The sequence below is a fragment of the Onychostoma macrolepis genome, chromosome 01 (assembly GCF_012432095.1).
Source record: "Onychostoma macrolepis isolate SWU-2019 chromosome 01, ASM1243209v1, whole genome shotgun sequence".
Classification (NCBI taxonomy): domain Eukaryota; kingdom Metazoa; phylum Chordata; class Actinopteri; order Cypriniformes; family Cyprinidae; genus Onychostoma; species Onychostoma macrolepis.
Window position 1 is genome coordinate 20,721,400 of NC_081155.1, and position 18,677 is coordinate 20,740,076.

The following is an 18,677-nucleotide window of genomic DNA, read 5'->3' on the forward strand; positions in this document are numbered from 1 at the left end:
TCAGAAATGTAAAGGATGCCCTCTTAGAGTAAAAAGTGGAATGAGCTAAAAACATGTCTTATTTCATTTGGCCCATTGTCTCCATTAAAACCATAAAACAGCTCCAATCTAATCTACTGCATGAATTGATGTGATCTAGCTAATGAAATGACCTGAATGCAGTATGGCATTTTTAAATGAACCGCAGCAGACTTCACTTACCTTTATATTTACTTCAGCATATGGAAAGTGACACAGAGAGCTCCGTTTGATATCCATCAAACTTGCTTCCCATATGGTTCCAGATGAAAAAATAGCATAAAGCCAGGGAACAGTAATACAGGTGGCAAACATCCACAAGGTGTTATAGCGGTCATTATGAAGTAAGTGTAAAACACTCTTTATTTGCGACAAGTTCAGATCTAAACGTGTAATTGCTGATCCACACAGCCATGTCTTCAATTTAGTAACCAGATTGGGTTTAGACACACATTTTGGAGCTAAATTTGCAGCTGCTTAAGTGATTAGAGCTTTATGGGACATTAACTGTACTCTCATCATGGTTTACAAAACCATTGTATGGAATACCGCATACGTTGTGCTGTTGCATGTTTTGGCTAATTCATGTAGAGAAATGAAATACAATATTTAAAACTGGTATTTCTTTGACATTGTATTATATAGTGGAAATACTACCACTGTGTAGTACAACTCAAGTGAAGTAAATTCAGTTGTATTTATACGTTACCTGTTTATGCTGTCACCATTTTTGGGGATTAAATTACAGTATAAAGATTTCCGTTATAAATGTGCAGTAGTTCATGTGCTTTTTGAGATAGTTATGGTTTAACACTTCAACACTATAAGATAAAGTGCATTCCAGTATTTATTTAGCCTATGTCATAATGCAAAATATAGACCAATTTTGATTTAAATATTCATAAACTACTGTTATATATAAAATTATTTATGACGACAACAAACCTCATTCTGATCCTAACCCTGTCTAATATCACTTAAGCAAAATTAAATGAAAAGTTTTTAATTTAATATGAGGAGTATCAGTATCAGAGCCACAGAGTAAGTTCCACCTCTGGCGTTTGTTTGTTTTGACCAACAGAGGGCGCTGCTCGCTATAAGCAGCTTCAGTTCGCCTTATCAAGCGTCTTCCTCTAATAAATATGATTTGCCGCCGTTGGGAATCGACGAGAAGCATCGTGTCTTCATTATAAACTTTAATGTAAAGTACATGTAATCTTCCTAATGTATCTAAAATTACACAGAAATGACATTAACGAATCCAGTGGCGGCTCTCACTGTTTTCCACCGAACGTCCAGAATAAGTTCACAAAGCACTTTGCATTACAACGACTGCATGGCTCGTCTAATATTCACAAAGCTTAATTTCGTACACACAGGACGCTTTTTTGTTCCAAAATATAAGAGGGCTATCTAAGCACGTTTTGAAACTTTTAATTTGACACTAATAAAACCCAGACTTGGTAACCTTCAGAGGAATACTTAATATGGACTAATATTTTTGAGCTAAGCCTTTAGGGTTTATAAATTACAGCATACAGGTTCCAGTTATTAATGTGCAGTGGTTTGCGTGCTCTGTGAGGTAGTTTTAACACTTAAAAATATATTTAAATATAGGATAATGCTTAACCAATCATTAGATAAAGTGCATTCCTTTTTTTTTTATTATAAATGTAATGTAATTTAATACCATAACCTATTTATATTGAATGTACAAAAACTATTGATCTGTAAAACTAGGTCATTTTTGTTAATTACTCATTATAAGAATGTATTTTGTTAATAAGCCCTCTGTTTTTTAATGCTGTCTGGCAGGTTAATGAAATATTTCAGTTTTTTTCAATGTCAGTGTGATGCACTGTGACATTTTAAAAATTATATATAAAGTTATATATAAGAGTTTGACATATAAAGCCTAATGCTGTATTCCAGATGATCCATGCAGTGCTATCAACCATAGACCAGTCTCTGGACTCTTGGTTAAACTGGCATGTCTCATTGGGTTTCTCTCTTCACATGCTGGAGATCAAATGAGACGTTACTCTGTTAGTGGCTCTGGTGACTGAACAGTGCTTTTTGAACATGCCCAATGTGTCTATTTGCCATGTAAAAGTTTATAGCCTTTGCTATAGCTTCACACAGCTCTGGAAAGGGGGAGCTCCCAGAAGGCTGTGTAATATGTTTACATTTATTCACTTAGCAGATACTTTTATCCAAAGCGACTTACAAATGAGGAATACAGCAAAGAACCAAACATAAAAAACATGTATGTTTGAACATGTCTTGAATATTATTGGGGGGGCTTTATTTTCCCTTTTTTTCCCATGAAGGAAATTCTAGGTCCAGTTCTAGTTGGGAAATAATTTTGAACTGTTTGCAAGTAATATAATATATATAATGCACACATTCATTCTTATTTGCATGGCCAATATGTCGAAAACACAAAACGTTTCATGTTTCCTCCATTACATGAATCACATAAATGAGATATTTTCAATTCAAAACATCAAAATAAAGATAAAACCATCCTAATTTTGTAAATTGTGCACACATTGCTTTGTGCTGTGAACATTTCGGTCATTTTCTGCTTACAAAAATGTTAGATTGACATATCCCACCCAATGTTTTATTTTTTTTATTTTTTAACCAAAGTTTCAGTTTTACCACTGAACATTTGAGAAACTAATCCAAAAATGCATATAATATATGTTTTGTGTATCATAGACTACTCCTGTGGTCTCATAAGTGTTAAGTTCTTACAGGATATCTAATATCCCATGTGCCCCCTTAGAGGAACAATATTAAGGTTGGATGTCTTTATATCATGCATACTTTATCTTAACCTAATCACTACCTGGCACCTAAAGCCTATTATCTTATTAAAATTCAAAAAGTGTGAGGAGGTTGTCTGAAGGTACTTAATGAATTATGCTCATGTGGCCCTCTCCACCTGCCTATAAATAAAATAGGTGATGCAGTTTTGTATAGTCAGAATATACATCGTTGTCTTTAGAAATTCTGTTTGAAGGTCTGGAATTGAGAACTTGTTTATTCCTGGTTGGATATTTTTAGCTCTCCTTGCTCCAAACATTGTTTGCATTTAATTGTATTCTCACATTAGCTCTAGGTTCACTCAGATCACATTGTAGATTGGTTCAAATAATAGCACCTTACAAAGCTTCCTGGCAACATTATATTTTCCTGTATAAATTATGAAAAAAGGTTGTGATGGCGTTATGACAAAAAGGGCATCTGTGTAAGGTGGGCCATAGGTTTTGGCAGTATTTCTGATGCATGCAAACAGCTGCCCTGCTGTTAAGTTTCATATAAAAGCTATCTTTTATATTAAGTATCCAGCCATCTGCAGGTTGGTGCCACTTTTGAATTCCAAAAATGAGAAAGACAGGATATTTATGTACTACTCTAAAAACAAGTCTGGCTGCTGGAGACGGACTCAAAGTTGGATCAGTCTTACGAGAACAATGTAGGAACTCGATACCAAGTCATTGCTCAATCAAAAAAGGGTTGATGACAGTTTGTGACTGTGCAAGCACAGTTCAGCTTAACCTGTCTGTGCTTTAAAAAACATTGTAATCCCTGTCACAAAAAGGCTTCACATTGGCTTCCATCCAGATTCCAGAAGACAGACTGCAATGTCAAAAAGGTCTGATTACTATGGCTAATTATGATCTCTAAATCTATCTGTGTCTTTATTGACTCATTCAGCTGAAGGGAGGGGGTTGGACTACTGACAGAATGAAGTGACAAAAACACAGTTGCAGCTATTGAAAATGTTTTGTTGTGCTATGCAAGTGTTCTTTTTATTTAGGCTCAATCAATGATTGTATTCTGATTATCCTTCTTTGTGAAAAGTTTTCCACTTTGAAAGCAGATGAGCAACTTTCCCGTCCTGTATCATTGGGTAGTATGACTAGAATTGTTAGTATGCTTAGTATAATTGGGTTCCACTAGAAATTGCTGACAAAAATTGTTTTTTTTGTTTTTTTAATTGTTAGCTCTGTGAATTGGACCCCTTGGAGCAAATTTATGGAGGTGTTTGGGGGCCCTAACACTCCACATTAAAGGTGCCATAGAATGGAAAAGTGTATTTACCTTGGCATAGTTGAATAATAAGAGTTCTGTACATGGAAATTACATACCGTGAGCCTCAAACACCATTGTTTCCTCCTTCTTATGTAAATCTCGTGAATAAAAAAGACCACTGAAAAATTGGCGAATCAGAACATAACACAGACTGTGACGTAACAGTCGGGATCACTAATAGTTGCGCCCCCAACATTTGCATATACCCGCCCATGTTCTATGCCAGTCGCCAGCCGAACCATCAGAAGTTCTGCAGGTATTGCGAAGAAACAAGCGAGGACAACAGCGAAAATGGCAGATCATGGAAATAAATGTTATGTTCCAGGCTGTGCAGGGGATGTAAAGTGCAGGGATGAGTTGGTGTCTTTATTCAGAAAGGCATGGAAAGCAAATAACGCGTTCTAATAAAATAACGCGAGTCACTAAAGGGACATGGTTAGCTCCTTGCTGGTGGTAGCCTGTTACATTACAGTACATAAGATTTCACTTACCACATAAACAGAGTAAGGAGATATGACTGAGGATGACGGCGAATGATTTACAGATCCTGAGCACCACTGACAGGCATCTGATCTTGTAAAATGTGTGGTAAGTAGGCTACTGCCGCTCCATAGTTTGTGCGATCGCAAATCTCGAAAGTAAAAGTAAAAAACGATAGTGCATTCGAAAGCAGTTTCAATGCCCCGCATATTAATAGCATTTTATATACAGTATAATTAACTGACGATTTAACTGCACGAGAAAGTATTGAAATATATATTTTCCCTGTGTTTCCTTCCTGCTGTGTGAGCTACTGAAATGAGCCGCACTGTGAAACAGCCAATCAGAGCAGAGCTCAACATTACCCTTATGACCCTTCCAAATAAGGTTATAACAGACCATTTCATTCTAGGAAGAAATCCTAGGGTTGTAAATACACATGTAAAACCGTTTCTGGAGATTTTTTGCCCTTACCTAAGCCACATACCTTCTATGTAGATATCAGAGAACAATTTAAAATATTGTATCAATGCATTCTGGCACCTTTAAGTCAGAACAAAAGGTTGGTGGGAGTGGATGAAATACTTATATAGACTATCGTTTTTTTTGCTGTTGTTGCCCACGGTCATAGCACTACCAGCTGGCAGTAGGAAATGTGACACATATAAATGACTTTGACACAGTTCCTCTGTTTATCAGCTTACAGATTTTATTTATTTATTTTTTACAATCACTCAGACCCATTATCAATACTTAGGTCACTTTTTCAGAATGCATCATTCACTTCTCCTTACCCACTTTCAGCCTGGCACAGCAATAAAAATGTCACATCCGAAATGCACTAAACAAATTAAAACACTTCATACATGTCTCAAATCAAGTCATTCTATAACGACAGTAGAGGTTGTTAACAACAACACTTTGTTGACCTAAAAAATAATAATAACAGCAGGATGCATTATACAATGATTTTATACAAGATTTTCAACTTAAGTTTAACAGTTCTGAAAAAATAGAGATGGGTAAAATTATTGATTTCTCAATTTTAATCGATTGTCATTTTTACGAAAAGATATCGATTCTTAAGTCCCGAGAACCAATTAGTCTAGCCTGTTTTCAGTTAATGAACGGAACTGTTGCTCGCCTCCCACTCAATAAATCGTAATAAGCTTTGTGTTTTGTTACTTTTGATATGAAACAAAGTCTGAGATTTCAAATTCTGTCCAGTTTATTACAATATTCAAACAATAAATACCGTTTTGGTGCTGTTTAATGTGGACATTGCTGTAGCGCCTCAGTTCAAAAGAAGCAGCGCCTGGTTTAATAGCAGTTTGAGCATGAAATGAACATGAATGAACATCTGAAGGTATGTACAACTTACTGAAATCTGTATCCTGTCTCCTGTAATCACTCAATCAGTGTTTCAACCATAGAAAAACGCATCAATAAAGCAGCCTGTAAACAATATGTCATGTAATGTCAAATTTCCCTTAGAATAAAACATCCAGTGCCGTGAAAAGGTTTTTGCCCCTTCCTGTTTTTTTTTTTTTGCATATGTCACACTTAAAAGATTCTGGTCATCAAACAAATTTTAATATTACAAAAAGATAATGCAAGTAAATACAAAATGCAGTTTTTAAATGATGATTTCATTTATTAAGGGAAAAAAAGCTGTCCCCTATGTGAATATGCAAAATTCACTTAGCTGTCCAAAAATATGCCAAAAAAAAACAAAAACAGGAAGGGGTGAAAACCTTTTCACGGCACTGTATTTGTAGACCATAAACTCGTTAGTCTGCTAGAAAAATAAACTCTAGAGAGAGTCATTTTGCTAAATATATGCACCATATACCATATTTATTATAATTTTTACTGACTATCCTGTATATTTTACAGCATTAGTTGAGAGATTATTTTTTTCGTTGAGAAAATTTGCTATGTACTATACCAGAAATATATCCAAAAGAATAAATATCAAATCAGAATCTGAATCAAATCGTGAAATTTGTGTCAATATCCAGCCCTAAAAAAAAAATTAATTTGGTGGTGGTTGTGTCTAAGAACAAAATTTATGTAACTGGAAAGATGTAGCAATTTACTGCATTTTGTCTCAAAGCAATGGAAAAGGATTACAAGTTTAGCCCACATAAACTGCTATTGTGAGAAGAGTTCTGATAAAGTGACCAAAGTATTGATAAATGGGTCCTAGCAGTTATAAAAAACTGCAACTATCCAAAGCCATCGGCTGGGTTTGTCATCGCTGCATGCAAGTTGCAGCAATATTTACTTTTGATATCTAGTATCAATAAGCAATTTTTGTCAACCCTACACAACACAGAAAGTGTGTGCACTGTGCAGATAACACAAGGCAAATGACCCAGCTTTATCTGTTTTACTTGCATCATTAAAATAAATCAACTGTCATAGGTCCGTTGTATATAATTTGTCTGTCACACACTCAAGGAATAGCCTGAGCTGGATGTTGAGTTAGGGTTGCTCTGAGGTTATAATGGAGCCCCAGTAATGAGAGCAAACAGACACACACCGCACCTGTAAGACATCTCACCACGTGGCCTGGATCAGCACTTCAGACTTTCTCATAAATGGCAAACAAAAGAGATGTGCTTGGCCTCAGAGACATGCAGCAGAAGTGACTGGAAAACCCATTACAACCAGTCAGGATTTTTTTTTTTTTTCTTCACAAGCCTTCCCATATCCCAAAAGTGTGCTTTGTGTCTTCTGTTCGGCAGCTGCAGCTGCTGGAAACTCGACCACATTTGAGATGTGGGGCCTTTTGGATGGAGTCCCACTCTGATTGAGAGCGCCATGCCACTGTGCGCCTCAAACACTGTTATGGAAGCACATCTGGCCTGGTGCTCTCAAAACAACAAAGGGGCAGCAAAGCTATTTCTCTGCAGTAAGGAATGGACCATTGCCCATGAAATCAGAGGCCCAAACCCTTCAGGCTCGCTGCTTCATAAAAATGAAGTCTGACTGTAGGGCGGTGTTTTACTGATACAGTAGAGGAATGAGGGGCACAGACTGCTGTGTGAGGTGGACAAGGCTTGTTAGAGTGTGGATTGGTGAAGTTCGGTTGGTCAGGTATACGTGATTGGCTGTAGAAGAGAATCAGACTTACTCATTAATCTTTGGCCCTGAGTTTCTAGGCTGCTTCCAGTAGAGCTATGTAAGATGAAACATGTATAATTGGAATGTGCTGTATCAAATCTGAGACACTCCATCTCTCCATCAGTTCTCAAACATATGGATAATTGATAAATTATACAGAATCACGAAACTGTGAAATTAATGATTTCCTAACTATTTCACACACATGCTTTCTATGTAAGATATAATTTCCTATTTATTATCCGGTCAGGCTTTGTTTTGTGATGATATCTCTTTAATTTCTGTTTTATATGTTCTGTTCGTGGATACTGAACTGATATTCAGTTAAATTAGGCTACATTTATGCATTTGGCAGACACTTTTATCTAAGCTCCTTACATTGCATTTCAACGCATGCATTGTCGAACCTGTGACATTGGCACTGCTAGCACTATACTCTAATGTTTGCGCTACAGGAATGTGGAATGTAATAAGAAAACAGGTTTTCTGTGTGATTTTTTCCTTTTCTTTTTTTTAGCATTGTTGTTTCAAACCTGTATGCATTAGTGCCGTGCATCCAAAATAAAAGTTTTGTTTACATAATATATGTGTGTGTACTGTGTATATTTATTATGTATATATAAATACACACACATGCATATATATACACACATATATATATATATATATATATATATATATTAGGGGTGTGAATCGGCACTGGTTTCACAATTCAATTCGATTACGATTATCATGTCAACGATTCAATTCAATTTGATATCATGATGTATCACGATTATATCAAATGTATTTTGTGCATTTTTATTAAATTATATAAACAGGCTACATTTTAAAATAATTATGTTAATTAATTAATTAATATATGATTAATTCATTATTGTTAAGAATTAAAAGTAAATATAGCTTCAAAACATACAAGCAAATATTAAATAATAAAGGCGGGAAAAGACAATTACAAGGGATGAACAAAAAGCACTTTCAGTATCTGGGAGTGCTTTAAGTATCGAAAGTTTACAGACAATCATAGTTATGGGTTGTTGTTTTTTTAATCAGCATTATTGCCATTTGATTATTACTGATGAGATCACAGACACTGGCAGACTGCATTCACACTAATGGCAGATCTATTTCCACATGTTTTGTCCTGTTCTGAAAACATAACTGACTGTGTTTACATCAATTTCGTGTCATAAAAGTAGATGCAAGTGCATTTAACCGCAGCCGCGAGCTTCAGGACAAACAAACACAAAGCCCACGTGAAAGTCTGTCAGTATGTGAGTTTCGTGCATCTAATACGGACTGCATTCCAAACGGCAGACTGCGCTGTCAAGCAATGTGCGTTGCTCACAGCGCATATTCTGTGCAATGAAGCCCGCCGCGATTGTCTTTAGCGCGCACACGTGCCATAAGCGGGAAAAAGCCAAGCTCAGATTTTAAAATAGAGAGTGCATTTTTAATACTCGCGTGACTATAATCGATGTAAAAGAAAAAAAAGGCAATACAAGAAAAATGTGTTATGTTTATATATAACATATATTATATATGAATATATATATACACACGTAAATATTTTCAAAATGTATGCTTTATGTGTGTGTCTTTATATATACATAATAAATATACACAGTACACACACATTTATTATGTAAACACATTTTTTTTTTTTTTTTTTGAATGCAATTAATCGCGATTAAACATTCGGCAGGTCTAGTACGCACCCAATGTAATTTGTCAGTGCCTTGCGCAGTAAAATATCATAAAGGTTTGGAATGGAAAGGTTTGTAACAACCCTAATGCCACATTTTCATTAATATTAATATCCCTGCCCCTTTAGTTTCTTTATTGGCCCTTTGCAGATCTGTGAAAATCCCCAGCATCTAAAAAACACAAACGGCACAATAGTAACAAGACATTATATCAAATTATTTTTTAATAGTGTACATTTCCTGGTTCGCACCATGTAACTCCTACAGTTTGGGAGCCACTGCTCTATTGCCTTTCTCTTCTGATTCACTTAATGAGTAAAATTTGTGGTCACATTTGTGCAATGGATTAATAAATACACAAATTTTTTGAATATTACATTTTATTTTTTATGATTGATCTCTGTGGAGCATTAAACATGTTGAAGATAAAAGGTAATGAATCCAGCAGTGACCTAGTTTAGATTACATCAAAATTGCACTTTAATTGCACTCTAAACAGACGTGTCTATCAAATGGAAATCATGAGCTTTTTTTTTTTTTTTGAGATTCTGCGTGACTATAAAACAATACAAAAGCAAAACTGAGCAAAAACAAATAACATAAAAACATCAGTAATACAACTTCCTCTAAATCCTCATTACAAATGAGAGATTGTAAGATAAGTTATTGAATTTACAGGTAAAACCACTTCAATTTGCAGTAATTGTTTGGAACAAGTTTGTAAAACAGATAATACAAAATACACAAAATGTAGAGGCTGCTCAAAAACGAAGTAATTTAACAAAAAACAAAAAACAAACAATGGTTGATTTGTCGCAGTAGCAACAAAGCTAATCACAAACTGCATTTTCAAATTTTCAGTACTCTGACAAATTCAGTCACACAATGCACATATTTTAGGTTGACCAAATCCCACATCAGATCTGATATGAGAAAACGTTACTGCTAACTGACTGTAAACTGTGCGATGATAATGGCATTTTTTTTTTTTTCGAAAGTATTAAATTAAATACTGATGATTTTCTGTACAGGCATCTTTCCTTTTAATTTAGGAAAAATAACCGGTTTTTACAATCTCCCTCAGATCAGACCAGAGACGTGAAGACTGCAATAATGTATAATGTAGAGGCATCATCATCATCTTCAACATATACATTGTAGTGCAAAGAAATATCAAAACAGACCACGTACATATTGGCACTAATATGCTGTAAGGAAAAAAGTGACCTTCCTTTGATTGGGTTTACACTGTATGCATGCAATCGATAGCAAACATATCAGGATGTTTTCAGTTCTCACTTCTCCTCTCACAGACATTTGTATCTTCACTGCTACTCTGTAACACGTTTCCCCCAAATCTACTTCTAGGTTTTAATAAGAGTATTTTGACTATGTTGAAAATTGGAATTCGGAGTACAGTGACCACTCCTTACGCCAACAAATAACTTGACTGTGTCGCAGAGAATCTGTGTAGACCTTTTAGGGCAAACACTTTTTGTTAATATTGCAGTGGTTCTTGTTCTGGTTATTACTAGTGTTTTAATGAAGTGCTCACCTTTTTTTTTTTTCTCTTTCCAGGGGGAAAAGTTCACTCTAACAACAAGCTCAGACCAGTCCATAACTGAAGAATCCCAAACAAAACCTCACAGGCCCACAGGTGGGTAAGACCTCCATTCACTCATGAATAGAAAAATAGGCTCCACCGTACAATTACATGATTGATTTAAAAACTTTTCATAGGAAAACAACAAACTAAAATGGAAACAATATTTTCTCATTCATTAGTCAGAACATTTTATTTTATACAATCTTTAAAAAGCCTTTACAAAAACAGTATCTGAAGAAGGAGGCAGTCCATTTAGGCATACAAATTATTATTTTTTTCCCTTTTGGGGTGACTTTTGATCACTTTAATGCTTGTGGTGCTCTTAGATGAATACATTTGTTGTCAAATATTTTAAAGTAAAAGAAATCCTAAATCAATCTCCTTCATATGGATGATGGTGGAGTTCTCTTTTAAGGTAACTGTTCACTTCATAATTAGTGCTCAGTAAATTTCTGCTTTAGCACTTATCTCAGTTACATAAATTCAGCCCCATGCAAAACATTTTTTATTTCTGGCATCATAACATGATCATAGGGCAATGTCAGTGTTCAATGGGAAAAAGCCACACTATCTCTGCAGTCTAATGACCCTTTTGATTCAAGAGAGTTGAGTGTTTCTTCTTGTCAAGGGGGTTTTTAGTCATGGTGAAAATGCAGGGATATAAACTCCGTGCAAGTTATTTTTCTCCCATGCTGCCGGTGGCAACACACATTAATGTTAGTGTGATATATTCTTTGTCTAAACACATTAAAAAGAGCGGAAACTTATCTCTGGATAGAAAGCGAAGCTAAAGATTGAACTTGTATATCTGGACAGAAAGTCTTTAAAAAGCGTTAAGCTTGAAACTCATTCCAATTAAAGACAGAACAATACCATGACATTACTGTAAAGGAATAATTTCTGGCAAATTACTAAACCCTTGTTGGGTTTTTAGTATTTGAGTAGTATTTACTCATCTCACAACTGGAAAACAGCTACTCTAAACCTATTGTTGATTACAGCGGCAGTAACGCCATGAAACCACTGAACGTATTTAGACAAGCTGAAAAAGAGAGAAATAGAAATAAAAATGGCAACAATCAGTTTCAGAGGATGGAAAGAGAAGAAAAAACAATGTTGAGGATTCAATGACACAGTACAGCTGATTTTATTTCAGTTAGCATTACCACAAATTTCGATAAGATAAAATATTAAAATTCATGAGTATAAACAGTAATGCATGACAAGACGAAAAAGTCTCAATATTTGTAAGATTTTATTTTTTATGTATAAACACTGTACATAAATTACTTTCTCTGCGACTAATATTGTTGTACGGATAAGTGGAATTTTTTTACTTTTAAAAAAATCCATAAAGATATTCTAACATCTCTTGTCAATGTACTGGTCAGTTATGAGATATATATTTATATATTTTGTTCTGTCAGTTTCCGCTCTATTCACCACCTGGGTTGGTTCAGGAATGAGATTGTACACTCAGATTTGATTATATGAACCACAACTGTGTCCCTTAAGAAATCAAAGCAGAAGAAAAACAATCAACTAGCTCACAGTCTGAAACCTCAGTCCTCACTAGTTGACAAAACGTTGCTGAGAACAAGGACGGTACGAACCACTGAATTACAGTCACTGCCTTGCGAAAAAGGCATTATAGTAGTTCGTCTGGGTGCAGTGGTCTTCGCATGTAAACACATTTGCCTTTTTTTCTCTCAATTTTATCACTGACCAAGTCACCTTTAAGGTTTTATATAAAAAGCCAAAAAAAAGAAAGAAAAGAAAAACAAATCATAACTGAGTTTTTTCCTTCGGTGGCTCTCTTAGAGAGTCCATTATCCATTCAATGCAATAATGTGAACAAATATGTAGGATGGGGGTGTGTTCAGTCAAAGAGGAAGTGCCTCAGGTTTTTTCATATAACTGCAGTGTGTGTGGCACTTAGGCACAACTCCTCACTTCTCTAACATAAACCCCTTCCCTGTAGTCTCTGGGATAGGAGCTCTGGGAGTGTGTACACTGGAGAGAGGAGCTTGTGGAGCAAAGGGGCAGTAGTCTGTTGAACAGTCTGTGCTGTGCAGACTGTTACCTCTTCCCAATCTCACTCTGCCTCAGGAACTGGATATTGTTGGCACTGTCGGCCAGTTCAGGGTACTGCTCCACTGATAGTACATAGTAGCCGTCGTAACCCAGCACCTTCCCAGAGCTGAGCAACTGCCTCTTCTCCCCCTCTGTCCAAAGACGCACTCCCTCCTCCCCGTCACGTACGCGCTGCTGCTCCCGTGCCCACGCACTTGACAGTGCTCTCTGGCGGGCATGCTCTAGAACACGTGCCTTCTCCTCATCCAGTGTCATGCCATAGCGCACGTGTAGAGCCAATGCGCCGTACTGCAACTCCACATCTGCAAAGCGACGTGTCCGTCCATTGACCACGGTGGTGGACTGTGACACTGTTACGTTGACACCATTTTCTAGACTCTTGCGACCGCTGGTGAGCCGCAGGGCACCCAGGTCACTCTCGGGCAGGCTGGTCTTTATGAAGTAGTGCGTGTCGCGACCTTCCACTGTGAAGTGCAGATCCTCTAGATAGAAGGCATTGTTGAGGACAGTGGCCACCTTAATGCAGTCCTCATTTGCTATGTTCAGTGCATTGGTGGCCACCTGGCTCTTACTGGTAATGGCAAGCATCACACCTTTACCAATGAGGGATTTGACTGTGGCGAACCACAGCCAAGGTTTTTCACGGCTTGAACGGCGTCGGCTTAACTGGATCTCTGGCATCCTCTCAAAAGACAGGAAAGCCTTGGCCTGCCTCGTAACCTCCTGCTGGACCCCTGAGATGGACTAAAGTGAGACAAAAAAGACAAAACACATACTCTTAATTATTTATCTGGACATATTTTTATACACTAAATCTCAACTTGAATGAAAGCAAGGTTACTAGGGCACTAAATATGATTTTGAATTTTAACAATTAATCACATGATATGCAGAGTAATCAAATGCTGTTACTTTTCATTGTATTATTTTAAACTACTGTACGAAAGCAAAATTATCAACTTATGTGGGACAGAAGATGACATTAGACTGCATACCGGTAGGTCGTCCCATAGCTGACTCTTCCTCATTTCCAGCGAGGGTTGGGTAAGGTCAAATTTAGGGATGGGAAATCCTGGGATAACATTATGCAGGTGAAAGCCAAATGTCACCAGCCAGATGTTGACATCTATGAATGAAAGAACAGACATTGTTAAAAAAAAAAAAAATCTTCACGGGTTGCCTGACAGTGAAACTAATTACAATCGTAGTTATACAGTGTGACAGAAGGGCCCGCTCCTCACCTGTGACATACTCCTTGACCTCATGCACCTTGCTGATGGGATTATTATTGCGGAACATATACAGATTGAAGGGAGATGGGTCCTTGCCCACTCTGGTCCAGGTGCTAATATCTGGGGTTGTCCAACGGCCAGCTTGAATGTCATAGTCCCGCTCTCCAAAATGCAGCAATCTTGTTAAAGGATCATATAGGCCACCATGGAATCCAATAACCAATTGAAAGTCAGGGTTGGAGTCAAAATAGATCTCTCCATAAGCAGTATATTGCACCTGCTTGAGGAGAAGCCCATTGCTGCTGAAGACTGCGAGTGGTGTTCCTGTGTTGTCACAAGCGATGTAAAACTCCTCACCACTGCTGATCTCCATGGCAAACAGATGGCCTTGTAGGTCATAGTAGAGCGAGGTGATTTCAGAGCTGGAGTGGTTGTAGACATGGGTGATGCGTGTCGGGTAGTTGAGGTCCGCATAGAAGAACTGAAGGTGCTGGCCCAGACTGTTGCGAGAGGCCAGGCGCCTTCCTAGCCCATCGTAGCGGTACTGTATGGTCCAGCCACTGGCTTTACTATGCACCCGAACCAAGAGGCCCTTGGAGTTGTACTCAAAGATCTCCGCACCCCTTTGGCGCAGAAAGCCATCTTCGTCCATACGATACTGCACGTCGCCCAGCCGTGTAATGCGGTCTCGTAAGTCATAGCGGAGGGGAGTGAGTCGTGCACTGTTGCCAGGGTTCAGCAGGTGTAGGTTGCCGTTCAGGTCGTAATTATACCGCCACATCATTTTCTCATTCAGGTAGACTGTCTGCAGCTGCCCGTCCACATCATACTCATAGCCATATTTGGTAGTGTTGGCAAAAGGGCCGATCTTTATTTCTCTTTTGGTGACACGGCCCATGTTGTCATACTGGATGGTGATCCAATACATGAGGGAGCGGAAGATTTCGTACTGGATCTCCTTGATGCGGCCATGGACATCAAAGTGCTTTGTATAGGTCATGACAGCTGTTGATATAATCTGGTTAATGTCATAATAGATGACGCCGAATTTGCCAAACTGCTCAACCTTGCCGGAAATGTCATCAAACTGATAAAGATCTATAGGAAGCGGGGTCTCGTTGATGACTCCTTGCATGCTGGTGACTCGGAAGCTATTGTCATAGGTGTAGTCAAAGCGGGCGTTGACCATGCCGTCCTCACTGAAGCGGAATATCTGCCGGTCCACCAGTGGACCTATCTGTCGATATCTGATAGAACAAATGAAACCCTCACTCTGTAAGTTGACAGTTTTCAGCACACCTGCTGTCTCATCGTAGGTGAAGCTGACCCGTGTGCTGTCATATAGGATCTCAGACAGCTTGTTCTGCCTCCGATACTTATAAAGGACACGCCGGCCAGTGCCCAAGTGTGCCACCCGCAAGAGCTGGCCGTCCTCACTGTAGTCCACCGTAACTGAGGCATTACTTTCAGGCGGATTGTAGATGTTGCGGTAGTAGCCGACAGAGCGGATAGTTTGCATGGTGTGACGGGCCACACTTGGCATAGTGATGGCAGAGAGGCGATCCTGCAGATCGTAATCAAAGATGTACTGCCGCTGGCTGTGTAAAAGCAGCACCATGGACTGTAAATCAAAAGGTGGGAGAGAGGAGAAATTAACCTAAACAATTCATTACTCTTTCATGCATTTCTTACATGCTATTAAAATGCAAATGGGGCGTAAAAGCAGGTATTAACGCTCCATTTAGTGATTATTTCTTTGCCTAATTGAGTTCTTCTTGACCCTCAAGCTTCTAAATGCAGGTCTGCTGAATGTGCATGGCTGCATAAATATAAAATGTTCTGCAATTACTGGCTTTAGCCTCATGATTTGCCCATACTTATCCCAATGAGGTGGGTTGAAAACTCTTTTCGTGCTCTGCATACTGTGGAACCAGAACATCAATAAAAAGAAGGGTTTTAAAATCCATCTGTATGCTAAGCTTGAAGCTTGAGGTAAACAAAGTCAGCAAGTTGTCTTTGAGTTATGAATGACTGAGGCCTCATGTTTATTCCGTGTCTGTTTTGGGTCTTGTTGGACAATGTGAGAGGTGAGTTGAAGCAAAGGATGATAAATAAGTGTTTCTTGCTGTGGGCTTAAGTACTGACATCCCCAGAGCTTTTCCCTGAATGGATCTGAGACTGTGGCATTCAGAGCTGCCGCATCACTCCACGTATATTCATGTCTTTCCTGGTAAAATACGCACACTGACTGACGTCTGCAGATTTTGAGGGTTATCCTTAGAGGCCTCTCCATCTTGGGGAATTGCTACAGTGAGTGTCTACCTTTGAGAAGCCTTCACCTTGTCATCCATACTTGGACAGACATTATTCTAGTTCCCTAGGCACTGCTGGTGGCATATGTTTGATATCCTCTCACTGGTCACGCTACCTGCGCATGTGGCAGGCGACGGGAAGACAGGCTAGCCATGCATATTTAATCTACACATTTACACACAGTGGTTTTTCCTTCCACAAAACTTTTGTGGTTTCAGCTGAGTGCTCTCTTGGAGGAAACTCCCTCTTTCATCCAACTGATATCTCAAACTCTGAAAAAACCTTCTATTTTGTAATATTTGAATGTCCACAAACAAAACATTTTTTAAGAAGAATTAGTATTTACAAGGGTAATCACATACAGAAGCGAAAAAGGTGTGATGTCCTGTAAGTAGGGTTGGAGATGTAAGTTATTCTTTTCATATCACTCTTGGTCTCTTTCTTTAGGGTATTATTAGGCTAAGCTCAAACCCTGAGTTTTCCCAGTGGCCTCATTTGAGACTCTAACTTTGTCTATGAGACCTTACTAAGCCATTACCCTCACAAGAAACATCCACAACATCCAGCTTCTCTCCCTCTCAGCACACACCAGTTTCTGGAGTCTATAAACTTATCCACAAAGTTCCACAGAAATTTCTGACCCCTGGATAACTAGGGGTCTTTCTATAGCTATTTCTCAGCTTTCTGTGGACCAACAAACTTCATGTTTGTGCTGCTGACACAGTTATAATGGTGTGCTTCTGGAGAACCAATTCAAAGGGAGTAACCATTCTTGCAAAAATTTCCCTTGGAAAGCAACACATATTCAACATACTCCAGAACATCTTGTGATATTACAGTACTACTTACTATTGGAAAAATTCACAACACTCACCTTGTCCAAATAGGTGTAGCTCCAGGTTTTGCCATCAGCAAAGGTTCTGGAGACTATGCGTCCCTGGCTGTCGTATTCTACCCTCTCGACTGTGGGGCCTCTTTGAATGCTTGTGACCTGACCAGTGCTGGAATAGGTGAGGTTGACAGACATCAGTTTACTGCTGGGCACCCACAGTGTAGGATGACCAGAGGCATCATACACAATCTTCAGAAGGAACTTTCGATGATCGTCATATATTTTCTCTGTGCGCAGTGAGCGGTCATAATCCACAGACAGCAGGTTTCTACCGTTGACCTTTATGAAAGGAAGACAGAATATTTATGATTATAACATTCATTGCTAACAAGTATAATATTTTTTGGTAGGGTTGATTTTTCCCAACTTCAGTTACATTTGAGGGCTGAATAGAAGTTGCACACAAGCTGGTCACTAACACACTTTCAATCTCTCTCCTAGTCTCATTAAATTAAATTATATGATATTTTTTGCAACTTAGAGACTTTGAAATGCCAAAGCAGTTTCCCATTTAAGAATCAGGGTTACTTTATTGATGCTCTGAGATGACCTGCTTCTTTTGTGGAACAAATGAAAGTGGAAGGAGAACAACAGAGGACTCTGTAACAATTCAGCTGCTCTTAATAACAAAAGAAAATAAAGAGAATTTAGAAAATATATAGACATTGAGAGAAACTGATGACTAGACAAAAGCCTTTTCTAAAGCCATTTTCTAATATGTGACCCTGGACGACAAAACCAGTCTTAAGTGTAAATTTTTCGAAATTGAGAATTATACATCATCTGATATTATACATTCCATTGATGTATGGTTTGTTAGGATCGGACAATATTTGGCTGAGATACAACTATTTGAAAATCTGGAATCTGAGGGTGCAAACAAATCAAAATATTGAGAAAAACGCCTTCAAAGTTGTCCAAATGAAGTTCTTAGCAATGAATATTACTAATCAAAAATTAAGCTGAGATACATTTACGGTAAGAAATTTACCAAATATCTTCATGGAACATGATCTTTACTTAATATGCTAATGATTTTTGGCATAAAAGAAAAATCGATAATTTTGACCCATACAATGTATTTTTGGCTATTGCTACAAATA

General features: G+C 38.0%; 1 protein-coding gene across 19 annotated transcripts in view; it reads right to left on the reverse strand.

Moving 5' to 3' along the window:
* Nucleotides 1-12,279: 12,279 nt before the first annotated feature.
* Nucleotides 12,280-18,677, reverse strand: part of LOC131547855 (teneurin-3) — a 642,274-nt gene continuing 635,876 nt past the window's right edge. For all 19 annotated transcript variants that reach the window (XM_058788591.1, XM_058788700.1, XM_058788676.1 and 16 more), the window contains 4 exons: nt 17,557-17,853; nt 14,379-15,990; nt 14,133-14,263; nt 12,280-13,881 (listed from right to left, as the gene is read on the reverse strand). In XM_058788591.1, the coding sequence (XP_058644574.1) occupies nt 13,123-13,881; nt 14,133-14,263; nt 14,379-15,990; nt 17,557-17,853 (2,799 nt within the window). In that variant the 3' untranslated portion in view covers nt 12,280-13,122. The remainder of the gene's footprint in view (nt 13,882-14,132; nt 14,264-14,378; nt 15,991-17,556; nt 17,854-18,677) is intronic.